Source organism: Electrona antarctica (assembly GCF_951216825.1).
Source record: "Electrona antarctica genome assembly, chromosome: 8".
Classification (NCBI taxonomy): Eukaryota; Metazoa; Chordata; class Actinopteri; order Myctophiformes; family Myctophidae; genus Electrona; species Electrona antarctica.
Genome location: NC_136789.1, coordinates 10,463,516 through 10,486,012, shown reverse-complemented (window position 1 = coordinate 10,486,012; position 22,497 = coordinate 10,463,516). Strand labels below are relative to the sequence as shown.

Below are 22,497 nucleotides of genomic sequence, written 5' to 3'. Positions count from 1 at the left end.
ATATATATATCTGTCGGATTGGCGGTGCGACGTAGCATCACAGATCTGACTTCGATAAGCCCACCTTGTTAATGTGGCGATAAGTTAAATAAGGTCCACTCTGAGTTCTACATTTCAATATGTAGGCTATATGGGTGTGACAATGCCTCTCAGCCAGTGTGAGGTCATACTATACTGTAAGTGACATCACCGCCAAAATAAAAGAGAGATCTCAGTGCAGAGGATAAATTATGAATGAGCTATCGATCGAATTGGTGTTATATAATGATGAACCTAGTGGGACGCAACCCGTAGACCGGTTCAAAGCCATGTTCAACTTAGTTCACTCAGAGGCATGTGTAAGTATACCACAGCAATCATGGGTAGCAGTCATAACAAACTGTAAAAACCCTGAGCAATCAAATGAAATGGTGATGTGCAATACAGCCTCTTCCAGAAGGTCAGCACCAACTGGAAACCCAACAAAGTTTGCCATAGACTGTGAGATGGTGGGCACGGGCCCAAAGGGCTGCATCAGTCAACTGGCACGCTGCAGTATCGTGTCCTATAAAGGAGACGTAGTGTATGACAAGTTCATCAAACCGCCCGTGCCAGTTACTGACCTTCGCACCCGCTGGAGTGGAATCCGACGGCGTGACCTGGCTAAAGCCACACCATACTCGTATGCCAGAGAGGAGATACTGCGGCTCATTACGAGCAAGGTGGTGATTGGTCATGCCATCGACAATGACTTCAAGGCCTTGGACTACTGTCACCCCACGGCACTCACCAGAGACACCTCCCGTATCCCTCTGCTCAACCAGAAGGCCGGCTTCGTTGAAACACAGTGTGTCTCGCTGAAGAGACTCACCAAGGCTATATTCAACCATGACATCCAGAAGGGGAAGAGAGGACACTCGTCCGTGGAGGATGCCAAAGCCAGCATGGCGCTGTACAAAGTAGTGGAGGTGGACTGGGAGAGGACATTGGAAGAAGAGGAAGAAGCTGCAGTTGGAGCAGTGTAGCTTCTCTCCAGGGTGGAGCATTCTGGAGCGTGGAAGACAATGGCAAGTGGCTGACGCACGTGGAGGAGTTGGAGAAGAAAGTGACAGAGGGGATGATTGAGGCCAGCAGAGAGAAAGGACCGTGAAGGTTGGAGAAGATTTGGTGGAGACGTCATCGCCAAACAACACTTACCATAAATTATTATACCATAAGAAAATCTCTATATATAAATAAAAAATGTTAAAAAAAGAAATATGGTCCTTTTCAGGGCCACTTCCTCTCCTGTTGCTGTGACCTTGTTGTGGTGGAGAGGTTTCAGTGACCCAGTGGGTAGCCTCGGAAACCCTACCCAGTGTGTGACCCTGAAAGCGATACCGGTAGGTCTTTCAAACAAACCCCTGACAGGTTCAGTCCAGACAAACAACAGCAGTCACTTTCTGTAGTAAGATGTTGCAGGATGTGTGGCTGTCTGTATGAGCACGGAATGTGAGACAGCTTTAATTATCTTAAATCCCTTTATTTTAAATCATTTTCAGTAACATACAAGATAAACATTACGAGACAGTAGACTTTATAGTTGTACTTGTACTTGTTATTGGCCTACTGTATAATACAGTTGGCATGTTCCACACATGCCTAAAATTGATGATATTTGTGCCGCCTTCGTTGAAAACAATGTATTAAAAACTCCACCTTGTCACACTCCAGGGCTGCATGAACAGAGCTCGAGTGCTGTTTTCTGCCCCCTCTGCAATGACAGTCACAGACGCCACACCACTCACTCGCTGCTTAATTCACACAAGTGTGATTTATAATGTTTATAATTGTATAGGCCTACCGTTTTTACTGTTTTATGCTAATCTTGTTTATGCTCAGTCATTTTTTATAATTTTGTTTTCTGTATTTGTTGTGTGTTGTAGCCCATATGCTTTGTGAAATCACGTCCGTGTGAAGTGAGGGGCGTGCCTATCATCGTACATTATCATACGTCATTTCAAAAGCTGGACATAAGATGGACTAGTGCCCCTCAACAATGTAGCCTACATTTTAATATGAACTAGAGAAAGTGCCCTTCTGGGCACAGGTCTCCACCAGGAGGTTAGGGGTGTGTGATAGGCTATTTGGCAAAATGTTTAGGAGTAATATAAACATGTTTCTTTGTTTGTTTGTTTTTTGCAACAAATTTCTTCATTTTGTTGAGGAAATGCAGAGGAAATGTTTTTCCATGGCCAGGGAGTGCGCATACATAAGTTGTATCGATTGACGCAGTTATAGGTTAAAACAGGAATTGCCCTGTTATAGCGCCACCGTGAGGCTGATTTGTCCTCAGCCTAGTGGAAATGTGCGTGTATAATTTCACGGAAATTGCACACTTACACGTGATTTGTGGCATTTTGTTCGAAACGGACCAATTATGTGAGCTTTAATTGGAAGCCAATCTTAGCCAATCAGGATGGAAGATGGGAAATGGTGCAGATACGTGTTGATCACATGACTATGGGGATAGTGTATACTGAATTGTGTGATGTATGGATAAAATGTGTATGAGTAATCTACATAAATGTGTTTTGCCTAAATCAGCCTCATGGTGGCGCTATAACAGGCCGTTGAGGAATATTTGGGGCAGAGGTTCGTCGTTGGCATCCAGGGAGTGTGTGTGCAAAGTTTGGCATGGATCGGGCCGTGCCGGAGATTAGCTGGTAACGGACGGACGGAAGGACGGACGGACACGGACACACACATGCACACATACACGGACGGAGTGCAAAACATACTCTCTCACCAAGCCTTCGGCCTGGTGGAGACAATAATTCACTGAAAGTAACACTGAAATTAATGAAGGGCAAAGGGTTTTTTTCTCTTCAAAGTTATTCAAGTAAAAGTGGTAGGTATCGGCTACTGCAGTGGAGGACACCGGTAGGGAGGCTCAGGCTACATACGGCTAGCTGTTGATTCCTGTGTAGACTACATCATGGCAACAGGTGGCAGTGGATGTCATAGATAGGGTGTCCCAAACCTCCGCTCCTTTACAACCAGAGCAGTAACCTACCGATAGAGACGAGACGACCGCACAGGAACAGCGCACTGCGGCTTCCCCGTATTTGGACCTCTCTCTCTAGCCTACTATCCTGCGTGGGGATGTTTGTTGCTCAGGATCGAGGTAGGTTATCAAGACAAGGATTCATCACGATCATAACAAAATTGCACCCTTCGGTCGATGTTGCCTATAGTGTGCGTTTGATTACAAATAGTTTATAACGGTGACTCTTTTGACGCTGCCATCGAGGCTTGTCTTGCTATCAACACGTATTTTTGCAAACAAATAAAGATGCATTCAAATTTGATAATACACGTATGACGGGTCTCACCGGACGATGGTAAAGCCAAGTAGGATGCTAGACTGAATTAGGCTAACATTTCAGACTGGAAATGGACTCCTATGCAGCCCACGTTGCATTGTTTTATTCACATTCTGACATTCTGTTTTCTTTTCTTACCTGAGTAAAATGTCTTTTAGGCTATATGTTGTGTTCACATAACGTTTTGAAGGAAATCATTGTCAGTCCTCGTAATTTTAATGTATTCGTACACTATTCTAACAATGACAGAATAATAGGCCTATATCTTTATTTTTTATGTCTCACTTAAAGTGAGATGAGCAACCTGAGTGTGACTCACTGACATCAGTCTGTGTGTCTCTCTCTCTCTCTCTCGCTCTCTCTCTCTGCATATAGGCCTACATGACCATCATTTGTAGTACACATCTGTCAAAAGGAAGGAACACAAAAGCTTGACAACTTATTACCATTGTTGGCCTTTGAGTGCAAATGTGTGTATATAATAATACAATTCATACAAGTTCAACCTACTAGAGAAGTAAAATAGCAAAGAACACCATGGCTACTATATAAAAGGAACCTGTTTCAATATAAAATGATTGACTTTATGGTTAAATATGGTCATGTATATGCACGTTTTGTCTATAGAACACTTCAATCAATCAATCAATCAATCAATCTGCAATGGTGGTCCCCTCTCAATCTCTCTCATTTTATATCTGCCAGGCCGTGCTGCCTCTTGTGAGTGAGTGACAAGTATGAAAGGTGAATATCTGTTGTGAGTGTGCAGGCGTGTGTGTGTGTGTGTGTGTGTGTGTGTGTGTGTGTGTGTGTGTGTGTGTGTGTGTGTGTGAGGCATGGCCCCATCCTCGGCCATGCTGTCCGAGCTGAAGTTGGGCCAGTTCCGAGCGGTCCGTCGGCTGCTGCTCCAGCGCTATGAGCACGGGCCCTTGGTGTCGTGCCTGGCCGGTCTCTATGGCTGCCAGTGGCGACAGTACCAGAGGAACCGCGCCCGGCCCGGTGGCTGCTGCTGTAACAAGGTAGGTTAAATGTGAGTGAGTGCACGTTTACACAAGCAGCCTATACTGCAGTAGTTATGAAACTATTTCAAGGACCCCCACTTTGTTATGCATTAAGCCACGGATATCCCCCTTAACTTTGACAGCGTACTACAAATTGCCATTTGTACACTGTCAGAGTTAAAAACCTTTATAAGTCAATTTGGTTTCAATAATTTTGCTGGGGATCCCTTGGAACCTCTACGAGTGTCCCCGGACCCCGCTTTGAGAACCACTGGCCTACTGTACACAGTAAAATCATCTGTGTTGATTGAACCAGTAAGTCACGTGACGCAAGGAACAGGATGGCGGCTTGAACCTGGTTCTTCGGTAACACGGCTGGATTAATCCTTTTAAACTATATTTTTCAGAGTACACTTTCCGTACAATAGGGAGTTTACAGTTCAGTATTTAATTTGGTAACTATCATGAGTAAGAAGGGGACGGGAAAGTCAGAGCGGGTAACTAAATCCAGCCCACGGACAGTCACAGAGAATTAAGTGAAGTGTGTGCGTGTGCGTGCATGTATGGGTATATATGCATTTTACAAGTACGCTTTTCGCAATAGTGTACATACTGGTGTGCACGTGTAGGGTGTGTTTGTTTGCAAATAGTTAGAGCGGTATGCTCTGTGTGTGTGTGTGTGTGTGTGTGTGTGTGTGTGTGTGTGTGTGTGTGTGTGTGTGTGTGTGTGTGTGTGTTGGGGGGTGGGCACGGTTGTATGTGGGTCTATAGAGCGAGACAATATAATTTTCTCATAAACATTTATAATTATATATAATTATAAAGCTTATTATACTGACTTATTAATGTCAAGTATTATAATACCTAAAACACTTTTTATTCCGAATCACCAACACTGTCAATGACATGATAGATCATAGCTGTCAGGCCATATTTAAACTTTTTGTTTTTGCGTAAATTGCCCTACTTCATCACACAAGAGTGTCACACAAAAGTATTGGAAATACTATTACTATAGTTAGTATATACTATTAAACTATTCTAAATCGTTTTTTAAATATTAACAAAAGGGGAATGGTTTTGGACTGACAAGGTTTACATCTGTCAGCAACGATATATTATTCTGAAATGGGCATTCGTCATAATGACTAGGCATACATTTATTGTAGCAGAGTAGTAGCACTACTGAGTACTTGTACTTCTTCCATCACTGTTACTGGTACGAGGCCACACTATAGGGCTGAACACAACACATTGCATGTGCTGCCCGTGACGTGGGTGACACACACGCACGCACGCACGCGCGAGAACACACACACACACACACACACACACGCACACGCACACGCACACGCACACGCACGCGCACACACCACACAATGCTTCGTTGAAAGCGGTTCTGTCTCCATTCCAGTATTTAGAGTTCTGAGAGTTTGCGTCATACCACTTATGATCCCAGTTTAGCCATTAAGGAGCTGTTGGTTCTTGGAATTCCTCTCCCTACGGTTCAATAGTTATTCTTTTAACACAGTGGAATGTTACAGGGCAGTAACATTGATTTTACACATGTTGAGGATTGGCTGACTTAGTTCAATGTTTGTCCCTAACACAAACATTAAATGCCATTAACAATAAAGATAATTTAATGTTTGTGTTGGCACCGTTTGTTTTACATCACCATTACATCACCTAATCAACATGAGTTAGACTTTAATATATTAGCGCCTCTCACTTCACATGGGTGTGATTTTTTTCTTTTTCTTTTATCTGCAGGTGGAGGGAGCCAGTTTTGCATTGCTCATCGTGTCCTTCTGTCTCACGCTGGTGTTTCTATACTTCTGGGGCGAAGCGCAGAATGACTATAATGATTTTGACTGGTGGGTTTTGAGTCTCACATGAACAGCCTATAGTAGGCTACTGTATAATGATATACATGCATATCTCTGCTGTTGGGAAGAAACCACCTAACTCCAAAATGTAAATTTTTCAGGAAATGAAAAACATTTTTCAGGAATTGAAGAAAACCGTATATTTTGAAAACAAAGCAATACTGCCTCATCAAAGTTGGTATTGTGAATTTGTGACTTTATATAGTCAATTACTTGGCATGAGAGGGGGAGAGGTGGTGGAGTTAGCTGCTTTAGCAGACAGTTTGAGGGTCCTGGAGTTAAGAGGTTTTGTCCGAAGCACTTTTTAATACTTTCCATTGGTTCCAAATTTGTATAACCAACACACAAACGTAAAGGATGTTCAATAGATTGATTTATGGAGAAAAATAATCTAAAACCTCAAAAATTGAGTTAGGTGGTTTCCTCCCGACAGCAACGATATGCGCTTCAAGTTCTGAATGCATACACTCAAGCACCAGGCCTACACATGCATACAAATGCTTGGGCATATGTGCAATAGGATGATACCCGTTGGGAACAATGCCCGTTGTGAACGCGTTTAGGGTTAGGCACAGTTTTATTGGGGATAAGTTTAGGAATAGGGTTAGGTTTGGCACCGATTTTACTGAGGTTAAGCTTATAGGAATAAGGTTAGTTTTAACCATTTAGGCATAGTTTACTGAGGTAACCTCAGTTATGCTGGCTGTACGCCTGAGGCAACTGTTTTGAGGCGAGCGTTTTGGTATTCGTCTCCGCTGAACAGACAGACACACACATATTCATTATTATTCGATGCCAATTGGGAACGCATTGCCACTTCCGGTTATCAGTGGTTCTGGACAACTGCTGATCTACTGTAACTGACTTCTTATCGGACGGGCACCATACTCTTTTGGGGCCTCCGCGATACACACTCCTAGTTTGAAGTCGATCGGTTGGACAATTCTCAAGATATAAGGACAGATATGCGTGCGCACAAACACACACACACACACACACACACACACACACACAAATATTTGTTTAAATTATAGTTAAATATACAACATATACAGTATGACATGCATAGATAGCGTATCTTTGATTTGGGTAAGAGGCACGGTATTGGGGCATCTGGGTGGCACCGGGGAAAGGTTTGTGCCCACCTGTTGGAGCACCTAGCCAAGCCTGATGCACCGTGGAGGATTCAAGCCCCCCTAAACTCCGCAGTGCTGACTAGGCTATAGGCGCTCCAACAAACCAAAATGTGTGTTCAAGGGTGGGAAACCGTGCTTGAAAACAAGTCTGTCCTTGTGGGGACAACAAGTGTGGGGACAACAAGTCTCTCCTTGTCCTGGACAAGGCAGTACATTGGGAGAAAAAAAAAGAAAAAAAAGCCATGATAAAAGGACAGACTTGATCTTAAGCTTGTGCTGATTGGTCAGCCGAATAGCTGTATAACTCCTAGGGGTGATTTAGAAGCTGACCACTCAACGCAAGCGAAACCTGTCACGATTGGTACAACTGGCAGACCCAAACGCAGTAACAACACAACGTTAAAGTCCAAGGGTGTTTATTTAAACAAAGGTGGAATTGGTGAGCTTGTAGAATGTAGATCTTCATAGAGCTTTATAGACTTGGAGGTGATGAGCTGATGCCAGGCACGTGAGGTAGATGAGGGAACTGGTAAAAGGTGTGCCTAGCTGGAAGCTGGAGCCTTTCCTACGTACCCCCTAACACATGCCCATTCACAATGACAGACACAAACACATAGACAACAGAAAGGACGCAGCCAGAGACTGTGACAGAACCGGTATATTTCAAGGCTTTACTGTATGGTAGCTGAAGTGGCAATGGTCCCTCTGGGTTATGAGACTGAAAGGGTTGACGCAACCATCCCTATGGGATCGAAACAGCAGTTGTTTTCCAAAGAAAACAACTGGAACCAAAACACATCAGAAAACGTCATCATAGTTCACGCAATGCCTGCGTACCAACAAAAGTCTTTATCCAACCTTGGCCACACATATTCCAGCCTGCCCTTGATTGGATAAACTCAGGCGAATGCTCGGGTAATAATCTGTAGTGACGGTGGAATTTTAACTCGCCATTGTAATTCATTGAAGAATTCCATTGTATAATCACAATAATCCACTGCTATGCTACATGAAAGGTTAGACAAAACATGCAATTTTGTGATAGAATCGGCTTGTGAATCTTGTTGCTAGTCACTGGCAATGGTATTATTAAAATTAATAATTCACGAAAGGCCATGATATATCCTGATTATACCATAGCTAATAATGTGTGAAGCAGGCCCTTTGTCAACAACACCCATAGCCGTGGTATAATCACGATAAATCTATTATACCGTATATCAGGGTCAAACAATTTCTTCATTCAAAATTGTTCACAACAATTCAAGTTGTTGAAAATAGCCGATGTGTTAGTGGTTGGTTAAATGGCATGACTAATTTCGCTTTGACCCCCTGGAACTCCCCTCAAGGACGCCTGCATGGGGTCCCCAATCCCCTCTTTGAGAACCACTCAGACACAGTCCTTTACTCATTAGTGTTACCCCCTCTCCTTGTCTCCCCCCTCCCCCCCATCCTGTGAGTTACAGGTTTAACTTTGGGAACCTGGGTTTCTGGTTTCCTTGGTCTGTGGTGCTGCTGGTCATCGCCGCGGCCTTCTTCACCTACGTCACTGTGCTGACGGTCAGTAACGCGTGTCATTAACCCATTAAGACCACCTGGGGCTGATTTGAAAAATGTCTTCTGAAACCCAAAAGTTTTCTGAAAAACGTGTTTGCTATATCAGTGGTGCTAAAACGTTTTCATGTCAAGGACCCCCACAATTATATGTATTTTCAAACCCCCATCTGAAAATATTTCGTTCCAGGGACCCCCTTAGCTCTGATCCATAGCTCTAATGCCGTTGCATTTAGAGCTATGTTACCGATGACTTCCGGGGCTCGCATAAATGCAGACCAGCCTCTCATCTTTAGCGTAAATAAAAAGAACGTTTTTGCTACTCACCAATACAAAGGCGGGTTGTGTCATTAGAAAGCCTACTTTCCTTAGTGGAAGCACTCTGAGCCCCTCACCACACGTGGTGGTACTTTTGGCCAAAAAGGGATTTGTTTTTCACCGGGAAAAAATACTTTTAGTTACTCCACTGCGCCCTCTACCGATATTGCCAAGAGAAAACCTTCATAGAGAATATTTTTCCAGTGAAAAGAAATCCCTTTCTTGCCCAAAAGCACCTTTTATATTTTTACGTATTTCTACACTGCAGTATTGACACTTTTATTAAGTAAAAAAAAAGGGTACTTTTTCCACCACTGCTGTTATGCATCATTAAGAAAACATCCTGTCACCTTTGCGTAGTGAAAACAAGTGGTTTGTCAAACACGTGCGGTGTGTCATTCAAGGTTGTGTAGTTAAGCTCTACTAATAAACACTGCCCTCATAATAAAGCACTGTTCTGTACTGTACTGTAGTGCAGTGTTTCTCAAACCGTTTCATGCTAAAGGGATAGTTCACTCTCCCAAAAACGTATCAATTATACATGCCACGAAGCCTTGAATTCACGGAGATTTGTTTTGTTTGTCACATTCCTAAGCCAATAGTCTTTTGACGTGATTTGGGTGCATGGTGGGTGCCGACACAAAATGCACAAAAATAGCAATTTACGTCGTCAGCAGTCGCCAGTAGCCTAACACTGATAACCGGAAGTGGCAATGCGTTCCTAACACCGCCTAGATTCTGAGAAAACAGCCTTTTAAAACGGGCCAGAACTGGACTCCTGTGTTTCCTTCTTGGGTTACAGGTGCATGATTAGAAACGCTTTTTTATTTATTTATTTTTTAAGCTAGATGTGAGCGCGCCGCTACATCTGTCAACATTATAATTAATTCATTAATTAATTATGAATAAATTAACGTTATTTTGTAGAATATAAAAAAATGTTGTCTAAAAGTTAAATCGCTAAAAGCAAGGGCTGGTGGGGTAGAAGTACAAAAAAAGGAAAGGAAAGGGAAATGGGGGAGGTATGAAGCTATGTTTGTGATGTTTTACATGGTGACCCAGATGAAGGACACAAGCCGAGACGTGTTGTTCCAACAATAAAAGTTGTTCTATATACTAAGTGTTGCTGGAACTTTGACCTCCACCCTTTAACATTTTTTAAAGGGTGTTTTCCCTTCTTCATGCACCCCTGGAAGTAGATAAGGCTGTGCCAGAAACCCTCCGACAGTTCAATTAACACTAAGGATTTGACTGTGCACTGACTGTTCACCTACAGTAAATGACAGCTTAGTGATACAAATTATTCCTACAAGATAGAGATGTATACAGAATAGCATAATATGCTTTTTGTTTAGTTATTTTTAAACGTGTTGTTGGGGCTTTTCTGTCTTTATTTCAATAGTTAGCCTACAGTGGAGATTGACAGGAAACAGGGGAGAGAGTCGGGCAGTTATCTGTTTGATGTACTTCTGTAATAGAATAAATTTAAATGTGGCATCTCGTAAGCATGGTTTTAGTTTGTGGATGTAACTTAAATGTTCTGTTTGTATTCTATGCAGCTGCTTGCTGTGTGTTTGCTGTCAGAGGGCCAGAAACTCTATTTACACTGGAGTCACAAGGTAACACCCACTTTTATTTATCTTGTATACAACGAACTGTCATGTTGAAAAAAACAAAAGTCACACTCATGTGAAGTGAGGGGCGCTCTTATCGTCATACATCATCATACATCACATTATGTGCTCAGCCAATCAAATCATCTCAATTTGGTACACACAAACACTCAAAGCTGGGAGGGCGCCCCGTCAAAAAGTAAGGCTGAGCAACATATCAATATTATATGGATCAATATGGTGATTTGAGATTAGTATAGATACCGTCTGTACTTTACTTGAGTATTTCCAATTTCCAATACTTTTACTTCTACTCCACTACATCTCAGATCCAAATATTTTACTTTTACTCCACTACATGTATTTGAAAACTTTAGTTACTACTTTGAATATCGTAATATTGTGATATGGAATCCTGGTTTTAATCACTCAAGCCCTATTTTATTCTACTAGAGGTTTGGGCCCCTCTGATCATGTCTGAGTCATAGTGTCGGACGGGGTCTTTGTCAGAATCCCTGATGCACACTTCTGTGCCCATTATGGAGATCAATGCATCTGTCTGTCTACCTGTGCCCCCCCAACCCCCCCCCCCCCATTCTGTTTGAAGAACAGATCGGCATGTCGATGGCATGGAGGCATGTGGCAGCAGCTTTAACATCACTAACTGTTCTGTTGTCAGATGGGTACACTGGTGACTTTGACTTTCTCCATCGTAGCCACCGCCGTGCTGTCCGACCTCTGGAGTAAAGAGTGGACGACACTGCTGCTCTCCTTTCAGGTGACTCCCTTCCTCCCCTCCTTTCTAACGCCCTTGTTCCTTTGTGCTCAACATCTAGACATATAGGGTCAGGGTGCAACTGGTGGCCCGGGGGCCACAGGTAGACCCCACCTTCACTTAATGAGGTCCTCAGGTTAATATTGTGATAAAGTATTTATTTAATTTCTGTTATAATTTTCAAATTTACTTGAATTACTTCAGTCTAAAATATTTTTCAGGATTCGAATTCCAAAATAGCACAAAAAGAAAAATCAGAATTTCAATTCAAATATAGCACAAATGGCTGATCGCGTTTTGAGCTAGTAGATAGTCTATTTTTGCTACGACCGTAATATGCAATGTGGCCCTCTGGAGTGACTGTATAAATATAGTGGCCCTCTCCATCGTCAAAGGTGCCCACCCCTAGGGTAGACACCTCATTGGCCAGTGGGGCCGCACGACAACACCACCTCCATATTTCGTAGGGAGGCTTGCCATAACTCCATGCACTGCGTCTTGAGTTGTGTAGTAGACGTACCTGAGACTAAAACTTCTGTTTTATAATATAACCATTACTGTTACTATTTCTATGTAAGATTAGGTGTTTTGAACAAACCAAACCACATGAGAATCGGTTGAAATTCAGCAAGTTAATGGTTGTTTAATAGTGGGGCATGCATACATGCCTTTAGGCTTAAAGGCACGGCTTTCCCCACAAAATATGGCAGCCGCGATGATGCATCGCTCCAATGTACATCTATGGCAATGGTGCCAACGTTTGTTTAGGTTTTTTTTTTACTTTACTGGAGTACAGTATATCCAATTTTCAGTACTTCTAATCCACTATACATCTCAGAGGCAAATATTATACTTTTACTCCACTACAATTATTTGAAAACTTTAGTTACTATTTACTTTGTAGATTGTGATTATTACAAAACATACATTACCCACTTAGCTCACCACAAGCTCGTAGATCTGCTATTTTCAAAAGATATTTATACATTTGAAAACTTTAATGATTTAATGCGTACTTTCTATTGTTGGTATACTTTAAGTACATTTTGATAAAAAAATACTTTGTACTTTTATGCAAGTAAATTTGGAATTCCGGACTTTTCATTAATTTGTCATTTGTACAGTAAAACATATAGTACTTTTTCCACCGCTGGTCTATGGTGCGCACCCCTTCTTCTAACCGGCAGGCCTTTCTTTGTGTTCTGCCATAGATAACTGCACCATATCTACACGTGGGGGGAGTCCTGTTGATGCTGCTCGTGACATGGCCCGTAGCGTTGCACTTCTTTCGCATGAACAACAGAGGTGAGGGGCCTACAATCGGCCTCGGGGAGCATCCTTATTGTGGGGAAAGCTTTCACGGAAAACAACAGATCCACAAGCTCACAACGTGTCACATCGCAACTCGTTGTGAACTTGTAGATCCGCTATTGTCATTACTAATTAATAGGGCTTATGTGGTTATTTCATTAATTCATTTTTTGGAAGTAACATATTACTGAAGTATTATTACACTGTGCGTGCATGCGTGCGTGCGTGTGAGTGCGTGTGTGTACGCGCGTGTGTGTGTGTGTGTGTGTGCACGCGTGTGCGTGTGTGTCTGCACGTGTGCGTGTGTGTGTGTCTGTGTGTGCGTGCTTCTGTGCGTGCTTCTGTGCATGCGTGGCGTGCGTACCAGTTAGGCGGGGGCTAATCCTAGGGGTCTACCTGGTCGTCCTGTTGGCCCTCTACATGGTGCCCCTGGGTCTGTACTCCCCCTGCATCAAGACCGAGGGCAGCCTGGGCTCCGCACCGGCCCTCATCGGGCACAGAGGAGCACCCATGGTGAGGAGGAGGCGTCAGTGATTCAAATGTTTCATTTAGAATCCCCCCCCCCCCCCCCTCCCTCCCTCTGTGTGTGTGCTTGAGGAGAAGGGCTGTGATCATCACGGCTGTGTTGTCCCGCTTACAGCTGGCTCCAGAGAACACCCTCATGTCGTTTGAGAAGGCCGTGGAGGCAGGCAGCGAAGGCCTGGAGACGGATGTCACCATTAGGTCAGTATAGCTTATGGATGTAGGTCATATATACATGTAATCCGTAGTCATTGTTCAATGATCACTTAGGTCGCATGCATTCACACCAGGATGTTTTACTGCGTTTAAAATGAATCCTGCTGCATGTCGGAAAGTCTCACTTTACATCCTAACTATTACTTGGAGTGTCATTTTAACACCATAGATTTCACTGTGTAGTTTATGAATCAAACACACTGATAAAGTTCCCTGCTGAGCTTGACAGTCATTTGTATGTACAGTATAAGATAAATAAAAGTGGGTGTTACCTTGTGACTCCAGTGAAAATGGAGCTTCTGGCCTCTGACAGCAAACACACAGCAAGCAGCTGCATAGTTGCCAAGAGATGAATTTTACCACATGAACCCTAGCATTACGGCGTAAATCGAAACATTAGTCGAAAATAGCACATCTATAAGCTCACATGTGCTATTTTCGGCAAAAATACTTGGTGTACTGTACAGAGAAAAACAGACCCCTGGGGGGATCCGGTCAACAAAGTAAATAGAGTTCAAGTGGTTAAAATATATCACCTGTCCGCTATTTTCAAATGAGCAAAATGTTTCATGTCATGTGTTTGTGGTAGCTACGACGGGGTGCCCTTCCTGATGCACGACCGGACCCTGCGACGGACCACCAACATCCAGGACGTGTTTCCCAACCAAACACACACGCCGGCAGCCTGGTTCACCTGGGGCCAGCTGGAGAGACTCAATGCTGGGGCCTGGTTCCTCTCTGTAGGTCGCCTGCCCTGGGTTCCTTAGCCTCAGTACTTCCCAAACGTTTTAGCCCGTGACCCAAATTTCTTAGATTATTCTTCATGGAATTTTGCTTTTTTGGGAATGTTTTTTGAAAAAGTTAATAATAATTAAATACTAAATGTAGGAAACAAAACCTAAGGGGACCCATAGCCATAACAAATTGTCTGTGACCCGCAAATGGGTCCCGACCCAGTGTTTGGGAAACAGTGCCTTAGCTTATACTGTCCTCAGTCAGTTGGACTTTATGGTTTTCCATTGAGGAAAAGTACCTTTTAGCTAGACCTCTTTTTGATATCACTATATCATATTGGTTCCAAGCGACCAGCGATGATACCAAAAGGTGACAACACTGCAGATTAGGCCTACTGTTTTGAGAGAGAGAGAGAGAGAGGGAGAGAGAGAGAATCGTGACTAGCGTCATTGCATCACAGCGGTATGCCGATACTGATTACTGCATTCCATGGAAGCTCCCTAATGTGAAATGAATCAACATTGTGCAACTGCATTGCCTATTTCTCACCTAATGCTATCAGAAACTGTTGGACTGTACAGGTGAAATAAATTGTTTCCAGACAGCATCAACGGTAGCTTTATCTGTAACGTTTAACATTTGATAATTTTATTAGACAATAAGATGCAAAACAGTACAGGGTACAGTAACGCACATTTGGCCAAAAGGACATCACCGAAGAAAGACCTTGCGGTCTTGTTTCCATCCGGGTCCCATGCATGCATTCCGACATGTGGAGTAAAGCAACCAGAGTTGTGTAGATTCGAGTTGAGTCAGTACCATGCAGTGGAAAAGCCACATTTACAACACAATGTCCACTTGCTCACATGCAGTAGTACTAGCTTTTCAAATGCTGCACCAAATGAAAGGTGAAAGCAGACATAAAGTAGAACCTCCATAGAAACTGCCATGATCAATATATCATTGGTTGTCTTTTGGAGTGCATGAGCTTTTAGCAGGCATGTATGCTTTTAATGGAAGTCAGGCGAGGGAGACACAAGGCAGCTATTTAATCCATTTTGGGCATGCCATTAGGCTATAGGTGAAAATGTTGTAAATGTTCTACAATTTCTCTAAGATCAATGAAAATACTGTAGTAGATCTAGTTGTGAGATTGTAGATCGACATCTTTCACTAATTTTGACAATGGGTAATATGTCTAGTTTATTATAGTCACATGCATGTACAATACAGCAGGTAACAGAGTAGCAGTACAGGGGTGCCCAAAAGGTAGATTGTGATTCGTGATCTATCAGTAGATCACAAAGGCAGTGCCTTTGCCTCTAAAACATGCCCCTAAAAATATATAATTTAAATTTGCATTGTTTTGCATCTGCCACTTGAATGAAGGTGACTTGATTGATTGACATCAAAAAGGGCCTGTCAGCTCAAACCCATAATGCAATACCTGCACACAAACATCAGTAGCATTACATTACAAGGTTATTAAAAAAGAAAGAAAGAGAGAAAGAAAGAAAACCCTACTAATTCCATTTCCCCCTTCTATTTCCCATTCCAAGTGCATTTGTCTCATATGTAACGCCAGCGACGCTATATTTTTTGGTGGGTAGATCTTGTTGAGCTGGTCAAATTGAAAGTAGCTCTCAATTCAAAAAAGCGTGGGCAGCCCTGGTATAGAGACCATACTGGCATGCTGTGTCAGTGCATTCATTACATATCGATGGTTTCCCTCCAGCATGACCCGTTCGGTACAGTCGGGTCAATGAGCAGTGGAGAGAAGGCGCGGGCACGCAACCAGTCTGTGTGCAGCCTGCAGGCGTTCCTGGAGCTCGCAGCGCACAGGGACAAGCTGGTGATCTTTGACCTCTACCGTCCGCCCAAAGGTCATCCGTACAGGGACTCGTGGATCCAACGCACGCTGGAGGTCATCCGCAATGAATCCTCCATTCACTCCAACCAGGTGGGACACACTCAGGAAATCACTTTGATACAAATGTACATTTATAATTTATTTATCGTTGCTTTTGGGCAAAATAGCATCACGTTTTGCTACTTCTGTGTGTCACTGTGTATGATAAAGTAGTAATAATAATAATCTTTATTGCCCCGAAGGATATTTGTCTTCACAGTCTGTTCAAACACCCACATCAAAAAACAACACAGCACATAACACCAAGACAATTCAAAAACATGAGGTCCCTACTGTATACAGAACCATCCTATCGGCGGGGCAGTTTGTTTAATACCGCGATGGCTGAGGGGACAAAACTGACCTTTTTCCATGGCAATGTTCTGTATCTTTGCTCCCAATCTTCCGCCGCAGTCTGAAAACGCACCTCTTCTGACTCCATCTTAGCCCATAGCACTTGCCATAGCAATTGACCTAGCCTCGACCTCCTACAGGCGTATGAAAAGGCTCAAGTTATGTATCTTAGATAGCATATTTATGTAGACTTAGAGAGCAGTGTATGTAGACTTATAGCATTTTATGTAAACATAGCACTGTATAGTATATATATACATAGTTTCATTATATAGATTTTCCACTGTTACGCTCTTAGCTTACGTATGATTCTTGATAACTACTTTGTATGTATTTGATGTATTACCATGCTTTTTTATTCTTTGTTCTTGCTTAATGTAAATCGCTCTGGATTAAGAGCATCTGCTAAATGCCTAAATTGTAAATTGATGTAATTTGATATTGAAAGTGCTAGCCGTGTGATGGCCTATAATGTAGGGCATTATAATGTACACAAAACAAACCTGTTTAAATATGGAGATAATCGGTTTCTGCACGACGGCGATGATATATAGCCTATTTATACCTGTTGCAAATCATGGGCTGTCCAAGTGCAGAGGACCAGATAAGGACGACACAATCTCTTTCTGCTGAATCATTTGAAGTTGCTCCTGGATGAGAACAAAGCGATAACATTTGAACCTAAATCACATGCACTTTTTGTTACTGAAACGCTTCAATTGAGGTCAGGGGAATGTGTTGAGCTCTAAAAAGCATTGAAATGTCATGTTGTCATGGCAGTGGCGCAGTTAGAAACACACGGCATGAAGAAAGAACTAAGAATAAAGGAATTGTCAGAACACGTGCACAGTAAAACCCTGACCTGGCTGGTTTAACCCAGAGTCTAGAAATATGTACTCATGGGATTATCTGGCTGTTGACCTCAGTAAAGTTGTTAGATTTCAGTTATGACAAAGGCCCTAAACCCCGCACTGTTTAGTCATGAGTGATTATTTTAACTCTGAGAGGACCATTATGGGTCCATTTAATTCTCAAATGAACACTGAAGAGTTTACAGTGCATCATGTGCCACAAAACGCCATTATCTGTCAATCTTTATCTGTGCTGAGACTGCGCATGTGTGTGTGTGTGTGTGTGTGTGTGTGTGTGTGTGTGTGTTCCAGGTTCTGTGGCTTCCTCCAGACCTGCGTGTTCTGGTCCAGGAGTTGGACCCAGACCTACAACAGACATCAGGCAGCCAACTCCCCCTGGTGGACCTGCAGCGCAACCACATAGTTAAACTGAATTTACACTACAGCACCATGTCCAGTGAGCGCATTAGGTCAGCGTGCGCAGCCGTGTGTGTGTGTGTGTGTGTGTGTGTGTGTGTGTGTGTGCACGCGCGTGCATGTGCATGTGCATGTGTGTGTGTGCGTCCCTTTATCGCCACATAATGTCGCCGTTGTGTGTGGATGTACTTATCACACAGTTTGAACAAAATATATTGTCATATGAATTCATTGCATGAACAAATGGCCCCTCTGTGTATGGAACCAAATGGACCCGTAACACTTTATAGCAGTGGTTCTCAACCTGTGGTTCTGAGGCTCACTGATGAGCCTTGAGGAGATTGAAAGTGGGCCCCCAAATAATTGGCGAAACACTAAGATTTCTATGATAAGATAACATTAATATTATATATTATATATAATATTATTAAAATTAAAATGATATGTTTAAAAAAAGTTGGCCCTGGTGCCAGAAAAGGTTGAGAACAACCACTGCTTTACAGCAGAGGTTCCCAACCACTGGTAAGCAGACCAGTGCCGGTACGTGAGTACTGGTACGCGAGAAGGGAATCCCAAGTTTTCCCGTCACCAGGATTTTCCAAACAGCACTGAAAAGTTGACTGTCGAATGAAAATACCAAGGATTCGGCAGCAACGCGTGCGTCACTGACTGTGAAACAGCTTTGAGTCTGTGTTACTTCCGTGTTGCATAGCATAACAGTGACATCATATCACTGTCAAATCCTTGGTATCTTCACCGTTCCATGTGTGTTCAACAAGCTGTAGCCTCTTTTGTCATGCTCGCGCTAATGAAACAAAGCACTACACGGTACAGGATGATTATTTCACGTCAAAACATTAAGTATCAGAACGCGTCACTCTGCATGTTTAACTAAAGTTTTGCACATGTCCTTCTGAAAAAGACCCGTTAGGCCTAACATTTTTCTAATCATCCTATCCTTGTTGATACATCATTGCTCATTTAGGTCAATGATGTAACATTATGTTGTGATATAATAATATAGCAGCGTGTAGGCTACTTGAGGCCAGTCAGCTGTCTTCCGTGTTTTGATTTTAGGTTGGGAACCCCTGCTTTACAGTGTAGGAAGTGTCAGTGTTTGGCTCTCCGTTTTCCCACACAGTTTCTACGCGGCAGCGAACATCAGCACCAACCTGTACGTGATCAGCCAGCCGTGGCTCTACTCCCTGGCCTGGTGTGCTGGCGCTCACTCTGTCACCACCAACGCCCCTCAGCTCCTCAGCGCTCTGCACAGGCCGCTCTTCCTCATGGTAACCAGTAACCAATCAATCCAGCTCAATCTGAGCCCTAATTCAGAGATAAGCGGCTATAAACATCAGCGGCCCTAGCATTGTGTGCGGGGCGCTCCTCTCTGGAAGCAGGCAAAACACATTAGGCACAGAGCTGCAGAGCGACCGGTAGCCCTGCATTAACGTAAATATGATCGAGAGGATTATTAATTAATAGAAAGCTCAAAAAGGCATTAAACACGTTCCTGGCCACCTGGGATTTCATGAAATGCACGTTAATGAAGTCCGTGGCAATGAGTGAGTTAACAGATCAACAGCTTCACACAAAGGGTGTCAGTGTGTTATCATTAAACATGACTGAAAAACATATTTTCCACTTTCTCTCACAAACCTGTAGTACATCCGCATAAACTCAGTGGTACACATACCCATTTTAGAAACATTGGTTTAGATTGGTATCCTAGAATGTCAAGAGTATTTAATCACCACACCTGATAGTGCCCCAGAGCGATCAAATGACCAAACTGTTGCCTTGTCTGTCTGTCTGTCTGTCTGTCTGTCTGTCTGTCTCAGACTCCAGATCAGTACAATCGGATGTGGATCCTGACAGATCTCGTGTCTCTCATGCTGGTCCTCGCCATATTCGCCTTGCACTGGCAAGTGACACCACCAAACATATCTGAATAATAGAACAAATATTAACTAAACATCATGTCAATAAGTCTCAAATCTTTGAATTCTTACATCAATCCCTTCTCTGGGGACTATTTTTGGCAAGACCATTCAAATCAATCTGTGTTTTAAAAAATACTTCAAGCAATGACATAACTTTGACAAAACACACTTTATTGTGTGTTAGATTAACTATTTTAAGGAAAGTTTCTTGTCTCTGGTTGTTCCAATCCAAGAAGGGGCGTAGCATTAGTCTGATGTCCCAATAATCCGACACCAAATATTCCGACCATAGAGCCCCATACTAACCCTATTCCCAAACCCTAACCATAGAGCCCCATACTAACCCTATTCCCAAACCCTAACCGCACGTGGAAGCCACGGGTGAGTCTTAACCCGCCACGTAGTCGGACAAACAGGATGTCGGACTATCGCGTGCCCCCCGTTTTGGAACATGGTCGGCAGTAATGTCACATGTACCGAGAGTTGTAGTCAGTGGGCTAAACATGATTGTCAGCCTGCCGGTATATGGACCTTATAAGTGATTGTATGGAACGTTAGACGTTTGACGGTTCTCACGATCAGGGTTTCTCACACAGGTGGCGAGAGCGAGGACTGGCCTTCAGCTCAGGAAATGGGACAACACTAGACAACGGCACTTACAGCAAGTTCAGAACAGGTGAGTTAGAATGGTGTCAGCGCACTGTGACAGTGGCCTTGGTTAGGTGTCAGGTTAGAACCAGGTTAGTCTCGCAGGCCTCCCACGATTCTCCGATGCTTACATCATGCAAGTCTGGAGCACGGAAGCTCTGAAAGTGGATGTGACGCCACCTCCGGGACCTCCCCGCTTCTGTTTTGTATTTATAGTCGCACAAATGTGCACATCAAATTATTGTCTTAGGAATGCAATAAAAACAAAATGGTCGGTGCCTTGGAGTCAAGCACAGTTGTTGATGAGGGTTGTAATAACCCCTCCTTCCTGGCCTGTGTGTGTGTGTGTGTGTGTGTGTGTGTGTGTGTGTGTGTGTGTGTGTGTGTGTGTGTGTGTGTGTGACCCGAATGCGACCCCAATCAGCTGCAGCGGATATGGGCCGTACTACAAACAAAGTGGTACTCTAAACAGACAGACATACACAACAGACGGCCAGTCATTGAGCCGTTAGGCACCGCTCAAACAGTCTCCATGAATTCAAAGCTTCATTGATCGTCTTTTTTACTACTCCTTTAAAATGTATTTTCGTGAACGCAAATGACGAACAGAAGACAGTTTAATTTCTCAGCTGTCAGGACCATATATATATATATATATATATATATATATATATATATATATATACATACTAATGTACTTGAAATAGAAAATAATGTTTTTCTGTTGTTAACCTGTACTCCCCAAACACCCCCCCCCCCCCCACCTCTCTTGTGACAGAGATGAGTGACGTATGGTCCGTCTCCAGTATCAACTGTCCCACAGAAGAAACTCCCAGCAGCACACTGACGAGTCTGACGACCACATCCAACTTGGCCACTGTCACAGTGCGCTGACACCTACAATACAAGGCCACTGCCACAGTGCGCTGACACCTACAATACAAGGCCACGGTCACAGTGCGCTGAGTCTGACACCTACAATACAAGGCCACTGTCACAGTGCGCTGACACCTACAATACAAGGCCACTGTCACAGTGCACTGACACCTAACAAATACAATACAAGGCCACTGTCACAGTGCACTGACACCTACAATACAAGGCCACTGTCACAGTGCACTGACACCTACAATACAAGGCCACTGTCACAGTGCGCTGACACCTAACAAATACAATACAAGGCCACTGTCACAGTGCAGTGACACAGACAATACAAGGCCACTGTCACAGTGCAGTGACACAGACAATACAAGGCCACTGTCACAGTGCAGTGACACCTACAATACAAGGCCACTGTCACAGTGCAGTGACACAGACAATACAAGGCCACTGTCACAGTGCAGTGACACGGACAATACAAGGCCACTGTCACAGTGCAGTGACACAGACAATACAAGGCCACTGTCACAGTGCGCTGACACAGACAATACAAGGCCACTGTCACAGTGCAGTGACACAGACAATACAAGGCCACTGTCACAGTGCACTGACACAGACAATACAAGGCCACTGTCACAGTGCACTGACACAGACAATACAAGGCCACTGTCACAGTGCAGTGACACAGACAATACAAGGCCACTGTCACAGTGCAGTGACACAGACAATACAAGGCCACTGTCACAGTGCAGTGCTGCCGTCACAAAAACCTACTTCAGCACCAAGGCCTCACTCAGCCAGGCAAGCTGCCCTTACATGCCCCACACTGCCAACATAGTTTTGGCGGACAAGTGACCAAAAATGAACCCCCAGTATTCTTAAGTCATGCGATACCATGCTGGAAAATGGCACCGATAATGCATTCTTTTTTTTTTGTGTGAAATTTTAATTTGGTTCCTGGTGATACTACTAGCTTATACTGCAATCGTTTGAGTTTGTATGCACAATAATCAAGTCAAATGTATCAAATCTGTATTAGTGAAAGTGCAAAATATGTCTTTGCAGGTGGTTGCATATTAACC

The 22,497-nt window shown here is 43.4% G+C and overlaps 2 protein-coding genes across 4 annotated transcripts; both read left to right on the top strand.

Moving 5' to 3' along the window:
* Nucleotides 1-413: 413 nt before the first annotated feature.
* LOC306928091 (interferon-stimulated 20 kDa exonuclease-like 2) lies at nt 414-1,004 on the top strand (the record flags this gene model as incomplete). The annotated part of the gene is made up of 1 exon (XM_079508010.1): nt 414-1,004. One exon carries the CDS (start codon nt 414-416, stop codon nt 1,002-1,004), a length of 591 nt encoding a protein of 196 aa, XP_079364136.1.
* Nucleotides 1,005-2,921: 1,917 nt separating this feature from the next.
* On the top strand, nt 2,922-21,518 carry LOC306928522 (glycerophosphodiester phosphodiesterase domain-containing protein 5-like). Of its 3 annotated transcripts, XM_079508719.1 has the most exons (17): nt 2,922-3,145; nt 3,720-3,814; nt 4,050-4,363; nt 6,119-6,222; nt 8,837-8,930; nt 10,802-10,861; nt 11,535-11,633; nt 12,842-12,935; nt 13,309-13,454; nt 13,582-13,664; nt 14,269-14,419; nt 16,150-16,374; nt 17,841-17,998; nt 19,087-19,234; nt 19,787-19,869; nt 20,485-20,564; nt 21,315-21,518. In XM_079508719.1, the coding sequence occupies exons 3-17, from the start codon at nt 4,181-4,183 to the stop codon at nt 21,428-21,430; spliced, it is 1,824 nt and encodes a 607-aa protein (XP_079364845.1). In that variant the 5' UTR covers nt 2,922-3,145; nt 3,720-3,814; nt 4,050-4,180; the 3' UTR covers nt 21,431-21,518. The 3 variants fall into 3 exon arrangements, with proteins under 3 accessions (XP_079364845.1, XP_079364844.1, XP_079364846.1); XM_079508718.1 differs by lacking the exon at nt 3,720-3,814; XM_079508720.1 differs by lacking the exons at nt 3,720-3,814; nt 19,787-19,869.
* Nucleotides 21,519-22,497: the final 979 nt, after the last annotated feature.